Genomic DNA, 21,778 nt, shown 5'->3' with positions numbered 1-21,778 from the left:
CAGCGTTCATCCCACCTGCAGCATGGCAGCACAGCTGAGGACTGAGGGCAGCACACAGCAGAGCCCGAAGGCCGAGCAGGGCTGGACTCTGTGCACGCCCCCACCACCTCCTGCTGCCTCTCCCTCTTCTCATTCATTCTGCAGCAACCAACACTCCCTGCTTCATCTGTGAGACAGCCAGCAGGTAAACCCTCACAGCAAGTCAGTGCAGTGCCTTCAGGCTCTCAAAGGCACGCAGCACAGCTCCAACGCCATCACACAACCTGTGAAGTCAGGCAGGAACTCCAGCAGCACACCACTGCTTAGAAAGCAAAGCACCAGCAGGCTCTTCCAGCACCCCAGCAGCACGGCCACAGCTGCAAGGCAGCAGCAGGAATCACCCCATGCTACAGCAGCAAAGCATTCCTGCTCACAGGGACCTGGGCCACCAAAGACCCCCAGCCCCCCCAGCCCCCACCCTGCTGCGTGTGGCTGTAGGAAACACAATGTAGCTGAATGCTTTTTATTACATCTAAAGAGTTCTACATAAACAGGTAACATTCAATAGGTAAACCATTTGTTTGTTTTTTTTTTTTTCCAATGCATATAATAAATATTTTCACTTGGTACTTTTATACAAACTGACATTGGTCTACTATACATCTTTAAAAGCCATGTACTGGTTTGGCATGCCGTATGGAAACTATGAGAAAGTTTTAAGGCAATGAATGACAGATCTGAGTTAATGGTCATTTTAATATTCTGCTTATATACATTTTTTTTCCCTTTGTTAATTAAAACAATTAACAGCAGCACTTTGGGGGACCACCAGCAATTTTCCCTTGTTAGAAATCTAAGCTCTGTTAAAAAAAAGAAAGGAAAAAAACCCAAAACAGTTACACTGACAAAACAAAACCCTTTCTGAATATATTTAAAATGTGCTTCAAACCCTGAAATGTGAACCCGCAGGGAGGAATTCCCATCCCACTGCTCTCCCCACAGCGCTGCGTATGGGGGCCGCCCCACAGCCTCCCCTCAGGCACCCTGCATGGGGGGCAGCAGGTCGGCCTGGAGCCACTACTGCAGCGCTGATGGCGGCAGCACAACGCTCTCACTGCAACCTGTGCAGACTGCAGTTCCAAGCGGTGGTTTATTCCCGTCCAACGCAGCACTGATGCCCACCAGCACCCAAAGCCACGTCCAGCCCATGCTGTGTGCGCACCCTGACCCCACGCAGGGCTCCCACCCCCAGCCCTCCCCTGCAGGAGCTCGGGGATGTGAACCACAGAGCGCGGCCGCCCAGCATCAGCAGGCAGCGCTTTGCAGCTCTTCTCCTCAGCCACCCGACGGCGCGGATCGGCGCTCCGTTTGCAGGGAACTTTGAGAACTCAGACTGAGACTCCTACCAAGTCACGTTAGCTGTGGTCAGAGGCACAGAGATGATCGACTATACAGCACAGCCCAGCGTGAGACACCAACACTCAAAGCATACGGGATTCACACCGCAAAGAGTTTCGGGAACGTTTCTCTCCCTTCTTTGCAGAGCAACGAGGTCGGAGACGGCAGCAGCAAACTGAGCAGCCTTCCTTCCCTCCGGGGCCACGCAGGAGGAGTGCAAGACATCACCAGGCGGCCTCACTCTCCAGGCGCGGGCAGCGAGGTGCCGCATCCTGTCTCACCACGCCTGCCACAAGCGGTCTGACACGTGAACGACAAGGATTTCAATAGCGTGGTGCAAACGGACGCAGGCTGCTCCTCTGCTCCTCTTCAGCACACTGCTCAGTCAGTGGGACATCGCCTCCCTGCGCTCTGCCAACGTCTCTGGCTGCTCTGCTTTACCAAAGGCGCGGATGGGACGCGGCTGCTCTGCGGCACGGGGCAGCACGCACGGCTAAAATGCACCAGACATATTCCTCATGGGGGTTTAATCACTTCGAAATCAGACTGAGTTTAAAAAATAAGTATTTCCCATTTTCTAGCCTTTTATTTTATTTTTTTTTAACTGACATTTAATAAATTATAAAATTGGTGTATGGTGAAATATATATATATATATATATATATCAGCCAGATATGTATGAAATACACATGCATGGGAAAAACTATTTAACTCACTTTTAACTCACACACACGGATCTATAAATACATATATACACACACATATACATATAAACACAAACGTTTGTTTTCAAAATTCAAGTCAACTATTTAGTGGCAGAGGGATGCTGTAAAAACACTAAAAACAATTTTGATGCCACATAATCATGTGAACCTTTCAAAGAACCATACAACTGATCATACAGCAATACCTAATGCTACTTGGATTAACGTGTTTTTCTTCTTTTTTTTTTTTGTCATTTTTCTTTTTTTTTTTCTTTTTTTTTTCTTTTTTTCCTTTTTTAATTAATGCAATATTTTGAGTCAACTTCATAGGCAAAAGGTGGCCCTCGTCAATGCTCAAAGCAAACTACAGCTGCAATCAACAGCTTGGGACATTAAAAACTCAGACAAGCACCTGCTAACCTCTGTATTCCTCACTCTCTTTCCTGATAAACCTGTTACCTGCACTTTCAACCAGTTACAAAAATAGTTTTCACACCAGAGGAAATCATTTCTCTCTGACGCGGACTTTGGGACACAAGAGAATCACCTCCTTCCCTCCCCCTACTCTCACTTTAAAGAATCTCCTGAAAAACTGCATTCCAGCTATTTACACGTTTCTCTGTAACAAGAACGGATCAGCCCAAATGATCCACCAGCTCTTACAAAAAGATTTTCCTATGTCACACATGGCTGAGAAATAAAAAAAAAAAAAAGAAGTGAAACCAGGAAGCAAACGTGGCTCCAAGTGCAATGGAAGTGAATGGAAAGGAATGGGGAATCAAAACAATCGCCAAGCCAAAGGGAGAAAACTGAATAGGAACCCGTGACCTTGGGAGACTGCAATAGGCAGAGATTGGTTTAAGTGCAGGGAAGGGCGCCGGGCTTCTTTTTGGTTTAACAGACTCACATTAAACATTGAATATCAACTTAACTCGGTGAAGGCGAACTCAGAAGGCAGTGTACCAAGACCACTATCAGCTGCACAAACCATGCAAGAGAGCGTTGGCATTTGGATTTTCTTCCTTTTGCTGACAAGTTCACTGTGAAGCAGAAATTTGATGTACTGCAGCTCAAAGGAGGTTTTCCCAGCCAGCAGGCAGGCCCAGCTCAGTGGGCCAGCGCCACACGCGTGGCTGACCTTAAAGCACAAGCAGCTCCACACATCTCAAACTGACACATGCTTAATATTGTGATTAGGATCTGAAGTTATTTTAAAAGGGTTTCATAGTAAGTTGTTAGAAACAAAAACCTACAGTGGGATGTGTCGATGCTTTTCTCTGGGGCTAGATTCTGTACCGATTTGGTCTTGTCCCACATTAACACAGCCAAAACATTTCTCAGCCTGACATTTTATTGAGTCTGGCCCTCCAGAATAATTGGTGCACTAACGAGCTTGCAACATGCTTGATTAAAGCATGGAATTAAAAAGAAAGTCAGCTGAACAGAGGGTCACATAGAACAAAAAATGACAGATAAACACTCCTGAAAGGCTACGTACTGCAAACTGAGGGAACGGTACGGAACAGGCTGGGTAGGGTTTATTCCACTTCAAGCACAACAAAATCTGCACCAAAATGGGATGGGGGAATTACATTCCACCACCAAATACAGATGTCTCTAAGAGGCAAAAAAAAGAAAAAAAAAAAAAAAAGAAAAAAAAGAAAAAACCTGGGAGCTTGAACTTCAGAAGTTCAGTTCCTTTTCCCATTTATGTTACTGTGAAGAGAATAATGCCATTTGTGTCCAAACTAAGGGCAGAAAAAGTAACTCACATGACAAATGCACAGGTGTAGAATCTTCAGCATCCAGAAAATCGAAGTTCCTTGTATTTGTGGGTTTTTCGTGTGTGTGTTTTGCTTTGTGGGTTATTTTTTTTTGTTATTTTTTTTTTTTTTTTATCTGTGAGGCCATCTTAGATTTATATACAAAAGTAAAACTGAAAATATAGTTTTGTTCTCTGTACATGTAAATTTTTTTCCCTAAAAAAGGAAAAAAACCTGTCTATGTTTCTAACATAAAGTAAAACCAAGCACAAAGACTTCCTCTGACCAGTTCGTTTTCTCCAAAAATCAGTCCAAGGAAATAATGTCTGATATGATACCAAAGATAGACGCCGTGTCCGCGCCGCTCCTACTTGCAACTGGATGACCATGATTCTCTCGCAGGCTGTTGGAGGAAACAAGACTGCTGTTACTGCCACTATTGCTACCGTTTGTGGCTGGCAGAGAACTGCTTCCTCCTGCATTTAGCTGATCGAGAAACATCTGAGATGAAGTGTATGGGAAAAAACGAGAGTGTAAGAGTTCTTGATCATCTGATGCAGAAACTGCCGCAGCTGCAGCGGCAAGAAGGGATGTGTTGTAATGCTGGGGGGAAAAACAACATTTGCAAGTTACATTTCAGACACCATTGGTTTGATTCAGACCAGCAAAAAAAGAATATATCTGTAAGCTACAGCTCTGACAGCTGCTGGGTTTCACACCAGCTTGCCCACTCAACCTTTCTGTAAGGTGAGCGGATCGACGCAGTCAACTTTTACCTCTGCAGCCCCTGACTTCCAGAGCCAAACAAAATGGGAAATACTGGCAATTACCAAGAAAAAACCACTAGAAAGGCAGCGGCATTGCAAGACAGGCAAACAGTAAGAAATGGCAAGCAGAAGCACTCTTTTACCTCTCCATACAATTCCTTGGTGGAAAAATTCCCCAAAATTCAAAGAATCATTTGGCCATCCCTCTGCTCATTAGTCATCAACTGCTATAACTACGTGCTACTCATTGCTGGTGGAGGAAAGCATACTTCTGTGAAAAACACCTTTAGAAATAGCACGTTTAGGCCCATCAGAAGGCAGCAAGGGCTGTCCAAGGTGATACTCTCTGACAGGCAGCCCCCAAAAGGCAAGAACTTCTATTACCAAGATCTGGATTTGAAATGCTATCTGTCCGTATGGTAATTCTGCACTTTGTATTTCTTTTCACCAGGAGGAAACATCCACGCAGGCCATTTAGCCTTGCTTCCTGACACTCAGGCACTGGTACAATTATGCCATGCCAGTGCAACACCAGACTTGGGCAATACTCATTTCGGAGTAATCCTCATATCTGTGTTTTTACTGAATATGAAGAAAGCTTCTCTGAATCCAAGCTCTGTTAAACTGGCTCCAGTCTTTGCAATGACATGGAAGTCCCCTTATTTGTAGTACCATTCTCCTATCTGAGGCTGCTGAACAGGAATGGAGGGACAAAAGGTGGGTGAACCCCAGTCCTCTTCTTTGCTTGGACACAGTGGAGGCACTGTGATCAAGTGGGAGGGCTTGCCAATCCTTTTGAGAATGATCTTTCTAGAACTGCAGAAGCCAGCACCAAATCTAGCTCGTTTCAGTAAGCGCTCACAGAAAAGCAGCAAACAGTGTGAGCAGGCACACAGACTCAGGGGAAGGAAAAAAAAGAGCTGTCCTGACTCTCAAAATTGTGTAGAGAAAACTGCCAAGAGGCCCAGTGGTGGGGCCTAGCTCTGTCAGATGGAGACAGGTCACACAGATTTAAAGTCTGCAAAAGCTCAGGAGGTGGCTGGTGCACTTTCAGCCACAGCCAATGGTCATCCCACAGTATACCTGCAGCTAACCAGCTTGAAGGCCTTGAAGTATTTATCTGTTATGATGCCTTATCTTGCACCTGTATTTAGGCCAGTGCTCATGTTTGGCTACATCCTGCGTGCACAAGAGGTACAGACTGCCTGCACTCACACCTGTGTTACAGATTTGCTCTTTTCTCGCCTATACGTCCAAGTCAGCAAGTCCTTTTCAGAAAAGCAATCTGCCAGATGATTTGATTTTCCTTAACTTACCTGATTGTCTCCTGACAGGAAAGGGAAGAAATCTAAACCTGAAAAGAGCCAAAGAAAAAGAGGTCAAGCTTCTCAAAGCAAACAAGCACCTCCCAATTTCTCCCACCAAATTTTGAAATGAAACAAATTCAATCAGCATAAAACTAACGACATTTCAGACTCTCTTTACCACCAGATCTTGGAAGAAATAAGAAATCAGACTTTTAACACCCTAAGACACTAACTTAAACCTTCCTTCTCTTAAAATACCACCTTATCTTCTATGGTTGTAAAAATATTATTTTGCACAACTGGATTGTGAAACAACTGTATGTTGAATCCTTCTCTAATAGTCACAGCTGCTGAGAGAGCTGTACCCACAGCTAGGAACAGTCAGAAGCTTACCTTGCAAGTCATAAGGCATAGGTGTCATATGGAATGGATGCCTGTAGTCTTGGATAAGTGATGTGTTGATGTAACTGGTGTCAACAGCAGGAAGGCTTGGTGTTCTTGACACAGGAGATGCTTGATGGGGTAAATTCAAAATACTAGAAAAAGCAAAAAGGTTTAAAGGATAAAATTTAACCTTACAGCCAAGACTAGAAGTACATCATTCGAAGATTCCCTTATTTCTACTGCTGTCCCATGCAGGGGTGCCCATCTCCAATTTAACAATCTCAGCACACTGTATTACTGTTGTGACAGGCATCAACAGCTCCCCTGCTAAATTTCAAAGCTTCTCTAGAAAGCATCAAGCTGCTGCTATACCTCAGTGAGTCCTGCAGGGGAAAGAGGTTGAGCATCACATGTTCCCCAAACTTTTTTCTTGCAATTAAGTTGCTAAATCAGAAAACTGATTCAGTTCCAGACAGACTGCCAGCCTGCTGAAGTTCAGCAAAACTAAAGCAAAGCAAAGTTCAATCTTAACAGAAGAAACTGATGGGATCCACTGCAAATGGTACAGCAATCTCCACTACAAAGATTCTACATGCACTCCTAAGCTGGGACAAGACAACCCTAAGGCATCTTGTATCCTAGAAGGAGGTACAAATCTGCCTAACAGTCCTGCTTTACAAGGCAATTAACAATGGAACACACCCAAAAAGGACTTGAAGAGTTTTAAGTGATCACTGAGAGGTTTAACATCACTGGAGAAATAATGAGTTCAACAGCAGGATCCCATAGCTTTAGCTTCAGTTTTCATCCCCACATGTTTACGTGAACAGGGTGCTATTAACAGCATGGCTACTTCAGTGCAGTCAGCTTATTCTGGCATTCTTTATTGCTATGCTACTGGCAGCAGTTACTGGCAAAACCCACACGTCCCACACCACACCCGAATATGTTTCTCACTGCTCACTCTCCATATGTGCTGCTCTTACATTTCCCTATGGAAGGAAAGCATTTCCAAAGCCACAAAAACATACCTCTAAGCCACAACTTCTTGCACGAAACCTCATTTTCACAAATGCAATTAAAAACCTGCATCATGCGACGCGCCGAACGAAGTTAACTTTACAAAGCTATGAAAGCATGTGTATATGCAACTTCACTTATGAGCTGCATATCCTTCACAGTGTTGTATCTGTGTTTTACATAGCAGAATATACACCTAACATTTTGTACTCCAATCTTTTCAGGCTTTGTAAGCCAAGACCAAATTATTTTGTAACAAACTGCTAACTTTGGGAACAATTTAAGTATGCTTTAGTTTCAAGTTTGTCAGCGTTTTGTTGCAGATACATTCTCTCTGCATTGGCCTGCATTTTTAACTCTCACCCCTTATTATTCATTGGTGATGCTGGAGATATGGAAGGACAGCTTCTCTTCGCAGAGGGTTCCTCCTCCTCTTCATCTGACGAGCTGTCAATGGTCAAATCAATCACTTCTACCTTCTTATTTTTGTTTGATTGCTGGTGAGAAGACACCTGATGTTCTAAGGAAGAGCTTATGCATCCTGTACAAGGCAAGACAACAGCAGCTGTAGTTTACAACAACACTACAATCATCATCACATCACAGCTTACTATACTGCCTCCAGAAACAACTTAGAGACAGCAAACTGACACATTACTTATTCCTTAAAAAGTACTACTGGCCCCAAGAGGGAATTATTCAAGCAGTCTTTCCTGCAAACATGCCTAAAAAAGCAAAAATAAGCGTATCAAAGTTGAAGTCCAGCAGTAGGACATTCAGTCCACACGTCCCAAAACACGACTTACCATCAACTCCATTGTAAGATGTGGTCACTTCCTGCACCTCCTTCTTCGATCTCATAGGAGCCCATGAGCCATCCTCCTTAAACTGAATTTCATCACAATCTGTACAATACTTCAGGATTTCCATGAACAACCTGTCAATCAAAATCTTTTAGTATCCACCCTCAAAAAGAGGATAACACATTTCTAACTCAGTATCTTTGTTATCAGCCACTCTACATTTGAATTCTGCTGCTTTATCCCTCCCTCATCCACTGCCTTATTAAAATGGAGTTACTGTTTTGTCTTTTTGTTTTCCATTTTTAAAACTACCTAAAGTCCAGATCTGCACATTCAGTTAAAAGATGGGTTCAGAACACTCCAGATCTCACAACACAGAACTCTGTATTTCCCAAAACAAAGGAAGAATGTAAACAAACATGAAAATAAACACGGGGAAGTAAGAGATTGTTCAACAGTGTGGAACTGAGAAAGCCTGTATCTTACAGCATGAGCACTTCAGGGCCAGTACTTCCAGAAAGCTCTTTTTCCTTTCTAAGTGAAAGGTTCCTAACAAAGGCTGAGCATGGGAATCTAAACTCACATGCTCTTCTCCTATCTGCATCTCCTAAAGCATCGAGAATCCTGGCACCACATCACCCCGTGTGAATTCCAGCTTTTGACCAAGACTATTCACGTGGTTCTGCCTAGGAAAGAGCTTTGCTTTAATTAGCGAGACAGTTTGCTCTTTCCCAGGTTAAAACATTTCTACAAAGAGCCTTTTCTCCGGGATGCTGCTGTTCTGTCACCTAATCTCCAACATCCACACCTGACAACACAGGGGTAATAAGAATGATACACTCCTTTAATTATTTACTAACTCTTAGTCTTTGCTACTAGAGGCTGAAACTGTTAGTCTCCACTGCTGTACAGGAGCAAGAATCCTCATGGTTCTTCAATCCAAAGCAGAAGACCCATAAATCCAAGGGCCCCCGATTCCAAAGCTGCCTGTACAAGATCCGAGGGTCTCCAAAAGGGCTTGAGAGTGGTTTTCTGCAGCTCTAGCTTTGTTTTCAGCATAAAACACATATTCCTCCAAAAGATAGCTCCTATCTAAAAAATAGAATTGCAAACTCTGGAATTCATATTTGGCATTTCCTCATAGAGACCAACGCTTGCTTTCCTAACGCTCTGTAGGTAGGCAGTCCCAGGGAATTGATCTCTGTCACTTTCCATACACAGCAACTCCCCAAGTGTGAAATTGTACGTGCACGGGGGGGGTGAGATGGCAGCACTTATTTGATCTGACACAAATGTCTTATCAATTATGCCAGATTTGTGCAGTTGCTCTATTTAAGGGGAAAAAAGTCAGTATGTGCTATTTTCAACTAGGAATCCATCATATGCGAATATGTGAAAGAACAGACAACAAGAGGCACAGTAGTAAAACATTTGTCTGAGATTGGAAGGAATACCTCCAATTATTATAAACCTTCAGTCCTTTGTTCTTCTGGAACACTGACAGAAGACACACCTGGTAAGCAGTCCTTAACAGTGGGGAAATTCAAAGATGTGGCCACTTAGGACAGCTCATAATCAGATAACCAAGACTGCAGAGCAATGTATCCTGTACTGCACAAACACAGTGACAGAAAGTAGAAGTTACATCCTTCATTTTGAATCCAGTTGTACTTACCCATCAATAATGAGATGTTCATAGGGTGCCTTCTTGTCACAGACAGGGCAAACCCAAGTTGGTTTCTTCTCATTCATCTGGATGTATAAAGTGGCATCAAAACACTGCAGGTGTGAACAGGTCAGAGCCCTGCATGGTATGGTTAGCCTCATTTTGCCAAGCTGTAGGAAAAAAAGAAGATTGCATCACCTTGTTATCAGATTAACAAACAGGGCTCTTCTGTCTAAAGAGAGGCTGGGATGGGCTGAATTCTACTCCAGAACACTTCCCCAAATCCAAGTTTCAGTCAGCACACATGCCATAATACACTGCTCCCTCCCTTCCTCATTTCTAGGTTTGACTGGCAATACAAACCTCACTGAAGTCACATTTTCAGCTACATTTGATCAAGTAAACTGACGACTACATCCCTCTCCACGCTGGCAACAACACACAGAGCCTCCCAACCACCCGCAGCACACCAGTGTTCTGGACAAGTCATGAAAAATAATTCTTCATGCTCATTAGTATTTGAAATCCAAAGAATGTGGGTCAGCCCTCTCCTATTCACTCACAGCTGATGAAGTGTGTGCTCAAACCGCTGCCCATATCCCAGCCATCAGGGCACTACTGCAACTACCTGGTTAATTTCCACACTCGGGACATGTTTGCAAACGTGCTGCTGTATGCCTGCTCCCGAGTGTGGAAACGTGTTTCCTCAAGTTTTTTGTTATTTTCAGCACTTTCTCTAAAGAACTGTCAGAAAGCAGCAATTCATGAAATAAACCATACCTGTTAACCATTAAGAAACTATTTTATACTCACTCTGCTGGGCTAAACATCATTGTTATGCATACAGTTGAGTTACCCTGAAATATTTTTGCCTTCTTATACAAAATGCAAAATGTTGCCCATCCCCTGTTATACATTACATCTTTTCAACACCACAAAGGGCTGGTAAGAATGTAAGTGCTAACATAAGCCTTCAGAGGGGAACAGCCTTTCCTTCCCATCTGCAGGTTTTGAGGGCAGCACAAAGCTTCCACACGCTCAGTACAAAGAGCACAACGAGAGCCTGAGCAGAGCAGGCAGACACAGGGGTGCTGCACGCAGCAGGTGCACAGACTGGATTTGACAACAGGAACAGCTTGATTTGGATTAGATAGATTAATGATAACCCAGGCCATAAAATATCAACACACGATTACAACAAACACAACGCTGGTTGGACAGTGGTGGGCATTTCACATTCATCTGAGACGAAAAGTTTCTTCAACAGGCAGTTGCTTCTGCAGAAGTTGCACTCCAGGAGGGACTGCCTACACTAAAAAGCAACAAAGTCCAAAGGAGACTCCTCCCTACGTGGAAAAAGATCACAATGATTTATTAAGAAGTTGATGCCAACTATTTTGAAGCTAGATAACTGACCAAAATATATGTTATGACTTCACTTGAAGCCTCCAGCTAATTCCAGCAGTGGCAGGGAGGAGGAACTGTTTTTAGTAAGCTTAAGCAGTGTGGTCATGCATACTGATTGCGAGCAGTACAAGACGGGTGCCACAGGATGGCACTCAATCTCAGAATATCACAAAACTAAAAACAATATCAAGAACAAAGGCTCTACTCACCGTCCACTACTTCCTCCATGATGCTTTTTTTCCCTCCCCTTTTTTTGGACCCCCGTAAGCAGAAATCCCCCCCCGCCCCACTCTCAGCAAATTCAGCTCGATTACAGGACCCTGCTCATTTCTGTCCCCTCTGGCTGTCCGTCACTGTCACAGACCTCACCACCAGATGGAGGAAAGCAGGGACCTCCCTGGGGAGCCTGCAGTAATGGTGCTGGAGCTGGGGCAGCAGGAGGTGCTGCATGTGCCATGTGTCTGGCACCCCTCCTCTAAAATCCATGACCAAGCACATTATTTCTATACCATAATCAGCCCCCAACAAAGCAAGGGCCCCTGACCCACGTCTATTATGTATCCTTATCTCCCAGATGGCAGTCAATGGCTCATTTGTCTTTTGGGCACAGGGAGTCTCCTAGCTCAGTGAGGATCGAGAGTAAGAGTGCTGGAGATTAAACTGGGTGCTTCTACATGATGCCAAAGAAAAACAAGACAGGTCAAACACATATGCTGCAGGAAGAACTGAAATACCCCAGCATCCCAAATTGAAAAGATTTCCACCAGAAACATTTCTGCAAGCTCTCGGTACAGAAATTGAGCCTGGGTCTCACAGAAGCCCTGTGCACACAAACAGCACACACAGTGTTAACAGGAAAGGTCTCCTTTCCCCATTTTTGGCACCGAACGCCTGGATCAGCTCTGCCACGCCGGCCAAGCTGTGTCAGAACTGACAAAAGGAGAGGTCATAAAAGAAGGGATGCTTCCCAACTCCTGAAAAACTCCCAGTGCTGTTACTGGTTCCTGCCCGCTGTCAGCAAAAGAAACGCTGCATTCATTTCTTTCACAGGCTTACAAAACGTGGCTATCTTTTCGTGCTGAAAGAATGGACCCAAAACAGGAGTTACAGATTTGTAAACAAAGCTGCTAAACCTACGGTGAAATGCTGGATTTGGAATTTTTGTTCAGCTAAATATTTGGTCCTGCTGCAGAGCCTGAGGATTTATTTTTATTCTGAGGGCGGGAGGAGAGAGGGGAAAAAAAAACCAAAAAGCACAAATTCAAGTGCCTTCCTGAAGCACAGATTCAGCCCAGCCTCTGCCTGCTGCATCTGAGGCTGATCCAGCCAACAGTTAAGGGCAGCTTTTTCTCTGTGCTGTATGCTCTCCGAGGGAAAGCAGGCCTCTGTGCTAAAAAAAGCTCAGCAGCAACCCAAAACACAGCCACAGCAAGCTGCCTGGCTCCACCTTTTAATTTTATTATTACTTTTTGAGGGCAAAATAAAGGTTATCAAGTCTAAACCTGCCACCCTTTTCCAGACGTGCAATCCCATTTATTTTGCTCATGTACATACATGATGGAACCACACATAACGAATGAGACAGGAGGATCAGCGTCCTCACATCGACAGACCTGAAGATGCACTGATCTTTAAGTTTTAGTTTTGCTGTTGGAAACCACGTAAGCTTTTTCAACTTGCACTTTCAAATCGTCCACTCTGCACTCACGCAATAGAAAGCGAGCACAAAACACAGACAAAAATTTCTCCCTAAGCCAAATGTTTACAAATCTGCAAGTGAAAACGTGGAGCTTCCAACAAAACTGAATTCAGAGTTGAGGGCAGCCTGAATCCTGCTAACCATCCTTCTTTCCACAGCACAGTGTGAGAGGTGCAGTCTTGGTCCTGCAGAGCTTTTGCAATGATGGTTACTCCAAGAGCTACAGTGAGATCAGACAGCACTGGGTGAGGAACACGTTGGAAAAAAGTCCACGTTTTGTAGAGAGTACTAAAATGATGCAGATAAATCTGTGGCTGCAAACTCCATTTTGTATGTCTCTCAGCAAAGAACCAAGAGGAATCAGGGAGAAAAGCGGGGCTTCTGATGAGCTCCAGCCTAATGTCTAGCTGGTGTCTCGTTTCCATCCCCATATAACTATGAGAAAGCTAACTAAAATTGGACATCTTCACGTATTTGTAAAATTGCAATCCTAAAAACAATCTCGTATCTTCCTGCTCTAACACTAACTCATCCAAATCACAGACAGCATGAAAAAATATGCTTCAAAATATCAAAGCTGAAGAACTTTAATCATTAATAGACACAATTAGGACAAACAGAAGCGTGTCAGAAAACTGAGACAGAACAATCTATGAAGAAATCCAACTGCCTCAAGTGGCTCTTTTGACAAATCAACCATGGCCAAAGCAATCAACTACTTCCAGAAGATGTATGAGGATTAATTCAAGATAAGGAATACGTGGGCACTTCTAAACTCTTGCTGTCATTTAATTCTACTAACCGATTTATTATTTTTGTCTGTATTGGAAACTAATAATGGGGTTAAAACATCTTGTCTAATGAATGATAGAAAAAGCAACAGCACCGTCAGCGTGCTGTCCAGAACAACAGAATGCCAACAGCACAACACAAGTGCAGCTAAAGCACCTTCAGCACTGCCAGTCTGCAGCAGTTTCAGTGTGGTGCACTGGTTCTTGTGTTCCTACGACTGTAGGTTACAAGGTTAAGATAAAAGTCTGATCTGTAAAAGTAATCCCTGGGTCTTATTTACACACAAATCCTATTAGTCTATAAATGTGTTATTATTTACAGTTCTCCACCCCAATATCGATGGCGAAACCTTAGGAAAGATTGTGAAAATACCACACAAAGATGTACAATAGTCTTTAAAAAAAACAACATGAATGTAATCACTGTGCTTTTAGATACAAAAGCTTTGCTTTGTAAAAAGCTTCTTTACATTGACAGAGCTGAAGTAGACATTTAATAACTACCGAAATGAACCACAACTTCCCAAGAATAAAGAGAACTCTCTTTCCATTTCAAAACTGAGAATTTCACATCAAGTTGAGCAGACTGAGCCAAACCAGGAAAACAGATTCATCCTCAATCTTGAGGGCAGGTTAAAAAGTTATACTGCACTAAAGACACTGCGTCAGTCAATACTAGAACACAATACAATAAGAATACAATGGAACAGTCAAGTGTTCTGAAAGTGTTTGATATTTAAAACAAGAGCACCACATCCCAAAGACTTTAAAAGTACCCATAATGTTAACAGTGCGCAGCTCGGCCAATGGTAACAAAGCCAGCTATGAACCACTGCTAAACCCTACATGCACTTGGCTGAAAAACAATAGGTCAAGACACAGCAGGTCTGTCACTTCCACATTCATTGGAAACACACTCCCCCACTTCACCTTTGCTACAAGTTGTATTTGAACATTCTCTGGATCACCTCTTCATTTTTTCTCTAGGATTCCGAAATATTCAACACATACAAATGCATATCATCACCTTTACTGAGAAGACCCTCAACTCTTAGCTAGCAGGCACTGGCTGGAGAGCTGTTCTGAACAGACAGAATCACCTGCTGAGAGTGGTGTTACCACAACCAAACACTGGGAACCCAATTTGCACATGTGCACAAGCTAGTGACAGATTCAGATGTGTGCTTACATGTCATTCTGAACAGCATCTTCAAGTCAATGGAATAATCACCTGCTCAGGGGCAAGTCACGTGCTTTATTACAGTACATGGAATAGGATCCAGAAGCTGGAACATAAGCCAACCTCTACCAAAACCTCGTCCCTCAACAGCCACAGATTTTTTTTTTTGCCTTTTTTTTTTTTTTTCTTTTTTTTTTTTTTTCTTTTTTTTCAAAATCACAGTAATTGTTAAGGGAACTAAAAACACTTACCGGACAAAGAAGAGAAACTCTTAAGCTTGTCGTCGCTATTTCACTGTCTGGATCTGCAGTCAGTTTCTCTTTGACTTTTGAAAGAGAGGAAGTTATTTGAAAGAAAGTCAGTTAGTTTTACAGTTGATTTAAAATAAATTTGTTAAGAGAAATAAAATCATTCTAAAACATCTGCTGGAGGCAAGCAGCAGTGTTTCTAACTTGCACAGAAAAGGTGCAATGTAAGCCAATGTAAGCCATCTTTACCTCTAGAAAGATCTAAGTGACAACTTAAGAAAGCTAAAAGTAGGAAAAGCTCTTCTTAAACCCAGATACCTAGAAAAAATACTTACATACAAATGGCTTTTTCCCCACACACAACTGTTCAGCTGAAAGTTATACAAAAGCCACCACCACGAGGAGCAAAAGTAACACTGCTGTTAACTTCAACTGCTTTTAAAAAAGCTTCAGTAACTCTCCCGTGGACAAGTCTGTGCAACCCTCCGAAACATTCATGGGGAAAACCTCCAATTCAAAGACCAAAAATCAAACCGAGAAGTAGGAAATCACAGCAGAAGTACCCTGACAAAAGTGGAGCTTTAAATAACTGCAGTGAAACATTAACACTAGTGAATACACCAGTCTTCAGTCTCCACCCAGCCTCTATTTTTATCCGAGAGGACTGCTTTATAAGCAGCCATTGTTTAAGTGAACAAGTCAGTTCCACGTTCTTCCTGCTCCGTGAACCATACCTACACCCTCACTGCCCTCCTGCATACAAGCAGGGGCAGCCACCTGGGAAAGCTGGATTTCTGTGCGCCATAAGCTGCTGCTCAGTACTGCACAGCATCAGCTCTGCTCAGTACTACACAGCATCAGCTCTGTGGGCCTGCAGTCACCAGAGGGCTGATTTCCTCCCCGTCCTGTGGGCAATGCGCATTATCTGAGCATCTCCCAAAAGAGCGCGAAGGAGTACAACTCCAACAGCTGGCAAGTGGTCTTTTCATACTTGCCCTGGAAAAAAGGGTGCGTAGCAGATTTTGTTTGTATTTTTCTTCTACCACTGCAAACTTGTCAGAAAACAACAAAGCAATAAAGCTCACACCAAGTTTGGAAAGGAGCGGGGAGGGAGCGGAGGGAATTTTGTGCCAGACTCTCTGGGAGCCCACTCCACAACAGTGTGCCAAAGGAACAAAGAGTGTGTTGATGAAGACCTTCCTCCAGCACTTCAGCATCAAGGTTCAGTCTCTGCCATTTAGTTCAGCTTGCTGAGGTACTGAATTACCAGTTAACTATGTAAATACAGTTGTTGTATTCTGAAGAAACAAAACCAGCATGACTGAACTGAAAGAGATTCTCTTGCATTTTTCTCTTCACTGTGTCAACAGGGTTCCTGGACTGGCTCCTAACACAAACAAAAGCCTCGGAGTCTTTGAATTGGAACCGAATACAAAGAACACCACTATCAGATTCTAGAAACCCAGAGAATTGTAGGAAGTCCAAGCCTTGATTAGTACAGCCCCATTTCAAATCTCCACTTACAAAAGCTACTTTTTTAATAGAGCAGTGCATCAGACATACTTAATGCTCTCGAGTGATCGGGGTTCCGTATTCCTTTTGCTCGTAACCTCTGCAGTAGCACCGTAGAGGACAGCTGCTTTACGAGATAGACTGCCATGGAATAGTTCTGGAAAGCAGAATAGAAGTTCATTTCTAAAACTGGCATATCATGCTATTCAATCACCAGCAACACCATCACCACCCCCGCTCCCTAGAAAAATAATGGAAAGGACAGAACATGCCTCACATTAAGGTGCATCAATTACTTTTTGATATAAAGCATTCTCCAGACTTGCAGATACACACTTGAAATTGAAAAATGAAAGGCTGACCCCCAGCAATTACCATGTATGTTTTCACTAGCAAAACAAAGCAGAAAAATCCAGGCAGTTGTGACATCTGCCACTCTACGTAGGATGCAACCAGAACCCAGAGATGGGGTTTCAGTAATACATCTTAGCATAAAGTTACACAAATTGAAATAGCATCAGAAGCACATTTTAAATATTTCATTCTTACAATGAATGCATCTCACATCGTTAAAAACCACTACTGCTTTAACTTGTTTGTTTAATGCCTCAATTAGTATAGAAGTTAGGAAAAAAAAAAAAAAGCTAATTAACATTGTGAAATTATTTACAGACAGCTTCAATCTACAAAGCTAGGAACTTGCCCAAGGCGCCTTGTACAGAAGGCTCGTGAAACAGATTGTGTAAAAAACACAATTATGACTTTAGGAAAGGTAGAGAACATTAGTTGAGATGTGCAACTGACACTTCAGAGAAGGTGGGGAAAGGCATTCAGATTTTGTACTATGCAGGCACATCTGAAAATAGAGCAGTTCCTCACATTTAACTGCCCAGGGCTCAATCAATCACATTAGGAAGCATTCTATCTAATGAGAGGGGAAGTTCTGACTGGCACATAACTCCCATGAAGCACGCTAAGAATTTGCCCCTATCTTCAGCTTCATATTGTAAGTTGGAAGTTAGCCAGTATATTCTTTTGTAACTGGTATCTACGAAGGCTAAGGAAATTGCTAGGTCACTGAAGAGAAGCTCAGAGGCTGCAAACTTGTGACATTTCTTTTCCCTAAGTCCCCATTTGTATTCTTAAGAAAAAGCACAGCACTGCACTGAAAGTCATAACATCAGTGTGCACAGGCACTTCTGCAAGAGAAACCAAAATGGATTTAAAAATAAATGCTTATTTCTGATACCTGTGGCTCTCATTAGATAAAAGATGACTTTGAAAAAAATCATTCAGCCATCATTTACTCTGTAATCTGAATGGAGATTGTTTTACGCTCCACGAGAAATCCATCATGACAGAGAGGGAATGAAATACCATCGTGGTGTTTTACAACTGCCTATTGTGCATGGCTGGGCTGTAAGCATTCTTCCACTTCACTTCAGGAATCCTGGGCTTTGCACTCAGACAAATGTTTGGACCACGTTTCAGCCCAGGACAGTTCTCAGGACCTCAAAAAACAGGACGGTTGCAATGGCAAAGCCAGAGTTTTTTGAAGCACGTATCAACTTTTAACGTGTAACCAGCGGTTATTTGTCATCACTGAAAGTAAGGCACTAATTCAGGGACTAACTTATTCAATTATGCTTTTGCACCACGTTCCAGATTTAATTAGTGCAGTGGAACATCAGCAATTTTACAGCATCAATTGCAACGTTCTGACACTCTCCCTACAGACAAGAGAAAGCTATAAAATCATGACTTTTTAAATATTAAATAGAAGGACAGCATTTGTGAGAACAGAAATGCGAGAGAAATTAAATGCAAATCCTATGGAGCTGCTATGCTGAGTGTCTGCATTTACAAGGTCATAAGCCCCTGCTCTAAACACAGTGCCACATTTGTTTCTCAAGTGCCCAAAACCAGGAAGGTGCCTGCATTATGACAAGCAAATTGTCTGAGCCCTGACTCACAGAGACAGCTGGGTGAGAGGTAAGGAGAGACAGCTCACACCCATAAAAATTGAGGACTACTGACCTAGGGGAGCATGTCTTATCAGCCCAGACTGAAGTGACAGAGTAATACAGTCAATATAAGGAAGGATCCACTGCGAAACCATGAAGTATTTCCTGCACAATGAATCTTGTTTTTCTTCCAAATCCTTCGAGCAGATGCCAAGCAGAAATCAGTAAGCTTTAGACACCATTACGCACCAAACAAAGTTACTTACTCTTCCAATTTCTGCAGTCCACGAAACAACGATTGTGTTTGGTACCGTCGTAGACAATCTGACGAGTGAGGTAATGTTGATTGGTCTGCTAGGTCGCTTTGGTTCAACACCATTTTTGGTTGGTGGAAGATAGCCCTAGAAATCAAAGGACTTTCTCCCTCAGCAAAAAAAGAAGAGCGATTTCACCTTCTCCCTCCCCACTCCTCACAGCCCTGCCACAATACCTGCTGGGTCCCACCTGAACCGGGCTTCCTCTTCAGTTTAAGAAGCATGAACATCAGACAGCAAAACACCACGTGCTTCCCACGTCCTTTTTCCTTACACATAGCTCCACGCTGTGCAAATCTGAGCCCTATCCACTGGAATATCAGAAGGCAGCTCCAACACCTCTTTCTCGGCGCTCACTGCACGTGCCTGGCTAACACCGCCCAGCCCAACCCCGTGCTCTGCCCCAGTCCTCCAAGTCTGCGCCTTACTCTTCAGCCCTGCTGGTCAGCGGTGCATGCGTGATCTCCGAAACAGAGCCCCACGTTAGCCAGACTCCCAGGATGTTTATCAAACAAAAACTGACTGTCAAGCTTTCAGAATATCAGTCTCCTAGATCTGCTGGCTGGTCTCAGGAGAAACAATTTACTTAACTATCTTTTTCATTCCTCTATCTGTCTTCATTCAAATGCTCCAAAACGCGAAAACAAAGGTTAGGATAAATTCTCAGGCTAATTTCTGACAGACAGCTCTTAACAATGCTATCCAATTATGTATGTCAAAATAACATCTTACTTACTGGAAGGCTGCATGGTTTCCCATTTACTTTCACACACAGATTGGGTGGGAAGTGATCTTCTTGTGGACAACTGGTTTCTGATAAACAAAACCTAAAAGCAAAGAGCTTCATCACCTTTCACTAATAAAATGATTTAAAAGCCATCTCTTCCTAGGATGACTATTTTTCCTCCCACTGAATTGTGAAAACATGCTAAATACAGTTCCCAAACTAGCCTTATGGATCTTTAAGCAGGAAAGCCCCCCTGATTACAGGTTTAGGTCAAGATGGCTGTAGGTTCCTCCTCAGATTTCTTGAATTCCTCAGGCTGGGTCTGCCTAACAACAGGTTCACTCAGATATGCAGCTTCTCACTACAAAAGATAGATCATCCAAGTTTCTTTCCTACCATTTCTCCAGCCTGACCTTGACTCCAGACCAGGGTTTCACAAAGGACAGCACATACAGTCTCTTCAACTGCCCCTACTCCAATTTCAGTAGACACCATCAGATACTATCCTGATGCCTACGACAGGCCCTCTAGTTAAGTTCAGACAGTTTTTGATAGTACAATGTAATTTAAGAAAAAAAAAAAAAAAATCACAGTATTGAGAACAGGCCATACAAATACATACCTTAGCTGGACCTGTACTGTGAAGTCGCATTTGGTCCCAGAAATATCCCTGGTAAAGAGAGACAACAGGTTAAGATGCACTGTTTGTACAATAGGTTTGCCAATGCTCTGTCAGACACTGCTTTAAGTCAGATCTCTGCTCAGCCCTTTAAGCACCGCGCTTCCCTTCTGGTCAGTCAAAACACAGCTCCCAAGATACAGACTACTTATTTTTCAAAGGGAATAAACCAGTTACAGCCTCACTTGATCTCTACCTCTTCCTTTTTTTGATAAAGAGAAAATTTTGATGGTGTGAGGAACACTTCTGTACTGAATAAACATAGAACTCGATGAAGGATCTGACTTGTGAAAAGGGGCTGCAAGTAGGAGAGTTCTGTATTTGTACAGCACTTACTGCAGGAGAAACCACAGCACAGCAGAGGTATTTCATTCCACACCCTTTTCTCCTCCATCAGTTTACACACAAAGGAGAAAAGAATTCCCCACACGAGCACCCTGTGAGCATTATGCACACTGAAGATCGCATTTTAAAGTGAAAACTGTTGTAAGCTGAGCTTGGGGTATTTTCAAGGATTTTGTAATATTTAAATACTGTATCACTGGTCAAACTCACATTGAACTGCTGATTTGCTGCACTTGCTGTGGCGTCAGTGCGAATGCAAAGCAGGTTTCTCGAAATCGCTGACTGTTATCTGATGCTGGAAGAAAACAAGAGATAATTGCCTTAAACAGTAAATACAGAATAATTAACAACAGCCTCCTTTCGTTAAAACGTGTGCATATATATACACAACACATTTATAGCCCAATCATCTGACACACATCTGCTTTTGCAAGCAATTTTGGAGCCAAGATGGAATTTGTCATTTGATTTCTCTTGTAAATAAAAACAATAAACAACTGTTATATTTCTATATAAAGTATACATTAAGAAAAGCAATGCAGGTAACAGCAAAGCTGAGATAAATCAGCTTCAGACTTTACCAGTCACAGTAGCAACATTAAGGATTTGATATTAAATGAAAAAATTAAGGTAATTCTCAATCACTTCATTTCCTTTAACACACAAGACCATGGGTTACCTCATAAAAGCATACAGAGGGACTGAAAAGTACAACCAGGCAACTTCTCACAGTTCCAGAAGCTATTTTATAAGGTTAGATGCATCAAATATGTACTATGCCAGCAATCACGAAACACACAGCAGTGAAATCTGGCTTTGAAGTCCTTCAACTCTGCACTACTTACTCCACAACAACACAAACAGTGTTTAACAATTAATGCACCTGCTGAAAAATCAAAGAAACATTAAGCATCTCCAAAATAGTGCTCTGAAGGCACTTCCTCCCCCGGGGGGGTGGGGGGACGGGACACAAGGACACAAAGCCTGACTGCATCCAAAGCAAAGGAAACGGCCTGGAACAAACAGGAGCCCGCATCACCTTCCTGCAGAAATGGCCAAGGGGTGACAGCTTTCACTCCAACACACGTGCTGATGAGTTCACCATTCAGTTCTGCTCTTA

General features: G+C 42.9%; 1 protein-coding gene across 2 annotated transcripts in view; it reads right to left on the bottom strand.

Moving 5' to 3' along the window:
* Window positions 1–486: 486 nt before the first annotated feature.
* Window positions 487–21,778, bottom strand: part of PIAS1 (protein inhibitor of activated STAT 1) — a 51,729-nt gene continuing 30,437 nt past the window's right edge. Inside the window, exons 3-14 of one of the 2 annotated variants that reach the window (XM_042875834.1) lie at window positions 20,869–20,953; window positions 20,257–20,304; window positions 19,644–19,734; window positions 18,860–18,994; window positions 16,681–16,786; window positions 15,121–15,194; window positions 9,802–9,962; window positions 8,130–8,260; window positions 7,687–7,864; window positions 6,313–6,455; window positions 5,929–5,966; window positions 487–4,448 (exon numbers count right to left, since the gene is read on the bottom strand). In XM_042875834.1, coding sequence (XP_042731768.1) covers window positions 4,152–4,448; window positions 5,929–5,966; window positions 6,313–6,455; window positions 7,687–7,864; window positions 8,130–8,260; window positions 9,802–9,962; window positions 15,121–15,194; window positions 16,681–16,786; window positions 18,860–18,994; window positions 19,644–19,734; window positions 20,257–20,304; window positions 20,869–20,953 — 1,487 coding nt within the window. In that variant the 3' untranslated portion in view covers window positions 487–4,151. The remainder of the gene's footprint in view (window positions 4,449–5,928; window positions 5,967–6,312; window positions 6,456–7,686; window positions 7,865–8,129; window positions 8,261–9,801; window positions 9,963–15,120; window positions 15,195–16,680; window positions 16,787–18,859; window positions 18,995–19,643; window positions 19,735–20,256; window positions 20,305–20,868; window positions 20,954–21,778) is intronic. The other variant, XM_042875835.1, reaches the window with a different exon arrangement.

Source organism: Lagopus leucura, unplaced genomic scaffold, assembly GCF_019238085.1.
Source record: "Lagopus leucura isolate 7727_CA_CO unplaced genomic scaffold, USGS_WTPT01 Super-Scaffold_100015, whole genome shotgun sequence".
Lineage (NCBI taxonomy): Eukaryota > Metazoa > Chordata > Aves > Galliformes > Phasianidae > Lagopus > Lagopus leucura.
Note: the sequence above shows the minus strand (reverse complement) of the source record. Positions and strands in the feature narration are given on the sequence as shown.